Source organism: Monoraphidium neglectum, assembly GCF_000611645.1.
Source record: "Monoraphidium neglectum strain SAG 48.87 unplaced genomic scaffold scaffold03454, whole genome shotgun sequence".
NCBI lineage: Eukaryota > Viridiplantae > Chlorophyta > Chlorophyceae > Sphaeropleales > Selenastraceae > Monoraphidium > Monoraphidium neglectum.
In genome coordinates this window covers 1-4,609 of record NW_014010175.1, presented here as the reverse complement: position 1 = coordinate 4,609, position 4,609 = coordinate 1, and the positions used below count along the sequence as shown (strand labels likewise).

The following is a 4,609-nucleotide window of genomic DNA, read 5'->3' as shown; positions in this document are numbered from 1 at the left end:
CGCCGCAGGCCGGCGGCTGGTGCGCGCGGCACGCGGCGCGGCGCACCGCCGCTGGGGCTGGTCTGCGGGCTTGAACGCCTCAAAAATTATCCCTGCACCGGCGCCCCCAAAACAAGCGCTGCTGCCTCCACTCTGCGCCAGGAGGCTGCTGAACGGCGGCTGGCAGCCGCCGGGGTACATGCCATCAGCCCCCTTAGCCTGCGCGGCCTGAATCAAGCCAGCCCACTCGCGCTTCAGCCTCTGACACCCCCCTGCAGCTCCTTCCAGGCCCTTCCTCCTCCCCCTGGCCCCACATTGCTCATGCGCATGCACCAGCAGTGACCCCAATATACACTGTCCCACCCCCAAGAAATGCCCACCTCTGTCCACATCTCCTTGACGTTCTCGAGGATCATGTTGCAGTGGCGGTCAAAGGCCTTGACGCGCGCCAGAAGCTTGTGGTTGTTGCGGCAGTTGATCAGCACCTGTTGGGGGGGCGGCGTGGGTGGCCGATGGGTGGGGCAGCGTGGATGGCGGGGGCCGCGCAGCCAGCACTCGGTACGCCTAGGGAACGGCCAGACCGCCGGGCACTTGCAGACAGCACCCGCCGTGCAGGCGGCATGTGTATCCAAGTGCGTGCATAGGTCCTGTTAGCATAAGTGGCGGGCGCGCCGCCGTCTTTGACTGCTCCGGCACAGTCGCGGTGCTGAGGCTCTTGCAGCTAGCCAGGGAGTGGGGGGCGCAGCCTGGCCGCCCGTGCGCGCCTGCGAGTTGGTCTTGACGCTAGTGGTCAGCACCGAGAGCGGCCCCGTCCGGAACTCCTCCTCCTCCTTCTTCTCCCGCTCGTCCACGCTCATCGGCTGCGCGGCTGCCATGGGTGCTGCGGCGCTGCAACGCGCAGCGGCGTATGTGGTGCCGTCCGCCCGTGTCCCGCTCCCCCAAGCCCAGGGCAAAGGTGTCTGCTGTTTAGGGAGTGTTAGGTACACAAATCGCCCTTCTGACGGCCGTGACTCGCTACAAAAGGCCTACGCACCCAGTGAGGGCGGATCGACGATCTCAGTTTAAAGAAGGGTAATGGTGGCCGGTCATGGCAATCTAAAAGAGGGAATGTCCTTCCACAAACGTGCGCTACCACTTCTGAGGGCCAGGAGGAAGGTCACAGATCACACCGCGGACACAGGTCCCTCTCGATTAGCAAATTAGATTAACACATTACGGTCTGCATATTGCAAACGTGCCTTCTGAAGGATACCATCCCTGCTCAGGCGCCTTCTGATCGAACCCGTCAATGGTGCACGTAAGCAGGCATGTCCAATGGCGCAAGGAATTTATACAATCATCAGTACCGCTTGGGTCCACATGGCGCTGCTGCAGCCTTCCGACCCGAGCCCCAGCGGCGGTCCGCGTCAGCAGCAACGGGAGCGGCACAGGACCATCCAATGTCGGGGCAGTGGCCGAAGCGGATAGCGAAAAGCAGCAGCAGCAAAAACAGCAGCAGGCAGACACATTACAGCAGCCATCGCAGCAGCCGGCGCGCACCGCGGGCGTCTCCTCCACGGGTGGCAGGCGCCCCCGCCTGCTGCGACGCGGCCAGGAGCCGGGGGCCGGCGGCGGCGGCGCCGCGGGCGGGGCGCCCCTCATCACCTTTGAGGAGGTGCAGGCGGCGGCGGCCGCCAAGGGGCTGTGCATAACGCGGCAGACGCTGGGGCCGTTCTACAGGATCGTGTGCCGCCAGGGTGCGGCGAGGGGCGCGCCGTGGCGGGGCGGGGCGGGGCGGGACCGTGCAGCTTGGCACGTGCGCCGGTGCTGCACGGGGCTCCCTGCTGCAAGGGGGCGCTGCAAGTCACTCTCACCGCCTGGACCCTGGGTTGTTCATGACGGTGCAGCACACCAGCCACGGGTGATGGGCTATGCCAGGCCCTCAGGCAGCAAGAGCGCGCGCGCGCGCGCGCGCGCATCGCCCCCGCGCAGGCGACGACAAGGGGCGCATCTTGGGGGTGACCAGCGGCTTTGTGGCGCCGCCCTTCAGGCTGGTTCACTGCGACATGCTGCAGATATTCACGCGCGGGTGGGCCGGGGGTGTGATGAGTCATCAGGGGTGACGGGGTGGCTGGGACAGCCACCTGGGCCCGCGCTAGAGCGCGGCGGCAGAGCGGCCAGCCCAGCGGTGTGCAGGGTTCACGCAATTGGCATGCGTGGAATTTTCGGCCGCGAAATGAGTCCGGCGTGGCGGCGCGAGCGCGCGGCTGCGTGACGCGCGCCCCCTTCTGTGGCCACCGCCGCGTGGCTGGCCACCCCGCAAAATGACTCATGTTGTCGCGCAGTGCCCGCGCCCCAGCCTCCCCTCCCACGCCGCCCGCATCCGCGCCCGCGTTTTGAAAAAAATCTCCCGTGCATGACCCAAACCCCAGCATGCGCGGGGAAGAGGGCGCGCGCGTGCGCGGGGGCGCGGGGCTGGCGGTCGGGCTGCTGCTGGGCGGCGCAGTGTTCAGCCACGCGCACGCGGCGGGATGCAGCAAGGCCGAGATCCTGGCGATAAACGACGACGGTGGGCAGCCCAGGGCACTCTGCATCCCACCAATCATTTTGCTGCGCATGCGCCGCAGTGCAAGGAGAATGAGCTGACCTTGGCTGCGCCACTGCGCTCGCTCACACGCAGCGCCCCCCTTGGGACGCGCGGCACCCGCTCTCACCCCGCCCTCCATCCCCGCCCCTGTTCCTCCCCTCTATCCCTTTTTTCCCCCAGACGCGTGGCACGAGCGTCTGGTGCGGTACTACAATTTTTTCGGGTTTGAGCCTGTCGTGCGCGTGGGGGGCCGCGGCCTTGCCGACCTGCCACACCTGCTTGTCTGGGGGGGCGAGGGCACGCGCATGGACGCTGATGTGGCGGCGATGCTGGGCAAGTGGGGGCCCTCCATCCGGCGCGGCAGCCGGTAGCGGGCGGCCGTGGCGGTTGCGCGCGCGCGCGCTTTGCTGTTGAGGCGGTGGACGTGTAAAGTCGCAACCTGATGGGCAGGTTTTTGGGGTGGATGGGCGTCGGCAGGCGCGCGGGGTCGGGGTGGGGACGAGTGTGATGCGATGTATGGTGGTGGTGCAGCGGGATCGGGCGTGGGGGGATCCCACAACGGTTTCAGGGTCGAGCCAAGGGTGGGATGAAAAGCGCTGGCCACCCGGAGCAGCTGTGGGGTGTGGGCCAGAGACTCCTGCAGAACTGGCCAGAGGATCAAAACGATGGGTTGAAAGCCTGGCTGTTGTCCCCATCGAAGGCGCGAGCCCGGCCGCGTTGGTGCGGGGGCGTGTGGCGGTGGCTGACTGCTGGGTGCCTGGTTTGGGTCGCGATGACTTACCCCTTCCTTCCCGTGTTCACTCGGCGCCGGATGCACGTCCCTCGGTTCGAGACGCCTTGTCGATGGTATTGGAACACATTTCACACTTATCATCGCTGTCTGACAGGCTACGATTGGACTCCAGTCACTCGGCCCTCTCGGCACTCGGCCCTTCGCCCTGAATGGCTCACGCGTGCGACCGTCCGTGAGAGCATTTAAGACGCTGAGACGTCAAATTCATGAGCTCTCAAGGGGGGGTCACCCGACGGCCCCCCAGCCTGCGATGCGCCGCTCTCGCGGTGCTCATCCTGCTGCTTGGGAGTGCTTTCTGCGCGAACGGACAAAATCCGACGTATGAGCAGCGTCGGAAAGCCTACCTGGCGCGCGCAGCAACACGGCGAGACGCCATTCGGCAGCGGCTAGCCGCGACCGCGCTCCGCGACAGCGTGCAGGCGCAGAAGCAGCAGGCGGCAGACCCCGCGGGCCAGGGCAAGGCGTCCCCGTCGCCGGCAGTGCCAGGGTCGCCCGCAGCGCCGCCGAATCAGCCGGGAGGCCCCGCCAAGAATGATTCAGGCAGCGGCACTAAATTCACGTACCAGGTGCGGGGCCCTGGGGCCACGCGTCATCCCAGCCGTCGCGGCAGGGCCAAACCGTGCAGCACGCCGGATCGATCTCGTGGATTTGTGGCCCTGCTGGCGCGCGCGAATGTGTTGCGTCCCAGCCCCTGCGCGCCGCGGTTGGCCTGATGCTTCCCTGCTACGCACGCACGGCTGGCCGCAGAGGCGCGCGCGCGGGCATGCGTCCGCATGGGCGTGCGCTCACGCGAATTCGCGCCCCCCGCAAACCTGCTTAAATCCCCGCAGGAGGTGCATCTGGATGGCCAGAGCGGCGCGCCGCCCGTCCTGGTGCTCACGACACCGCAGCCAGGCAGCAGCAGCAGCAGCGGGAACAGCAGCAGTAGCAGTAGCGGCAGCAGCGGCACCAGCAGCAGCAGTGGCGGCAGCGGCGGCGTCCAGAGCAGCAGCAACTTGAAATCGGCGAAGGAGCGCGCATTTGCGCCGGGGCAAGCCAGGGTGGTCAACAAGACGTGGCAGGCGCCGACGCTGGCCTCTCACTGGCAGTATCAGGTGCGCGCCCGGACGGACGGCAGGCGCGGTGCCGCAGCGCGGCGAAGCAGTCGTTTCTCGCGGGCGGGCGGGGGGTAGAAGAGGGCGTTCGCCTGCACCTAGCGGCTGCACGCCCCGTGCGCAGCTGCCGCCCCATATCGCCCCGCGCGCCCCAGCTGCCCCCTGCCCAGGGCCCCC

At 67.6% G+C, this 4,609-nt stretch overlaps 2 protein-coding genes across 2 annotated transcripts in view; one reads left to right on the top strand and one right to left on the bottom strand.

The window, feature by feature from the left end:
- Positions 1-854, bottom strand: part of MNEG_12814 (Small nuclear ribonucleoprotein Sm D2) — a gene marked incomplete at both ends in the record, with an annotated part of 1,697 nt that extends 843 nt beyond the window's left edge. Inside the window, 2 exons of the mRNA XM_014038715.1 lie at positions 360-464; positions 777-854. Coding sequence (XP_013894169.1) covers positions 360-464; positions 777-854 — 183 coding nt within the window. The remainder of the gene's footprint in view (positions 1-359; positions 465-776) is intronic.
- A 1,537-nt stretch (positions 855-2,391) lies between these two features.
- Positions 2,392-2,916, top strand: MNEG_12813 (hypothetical protein; the record flags this gene model as incomplete). Its single annotated transcript, XM_014038714.1, has 2 exons — positions 2,392-2,527; positions 2,726-2,916. The coding sequence occupies 2 exons, from the start codon at positions 2,392-2,394 to the stop codon at positions 2,914-2,916; spliced, it is 327 nt and encodes a 108-aa protein (XP_013894168.1).
- Between the last annotated feature and the right edge of the window lie 1,693 nt (positions 2,917-4,609).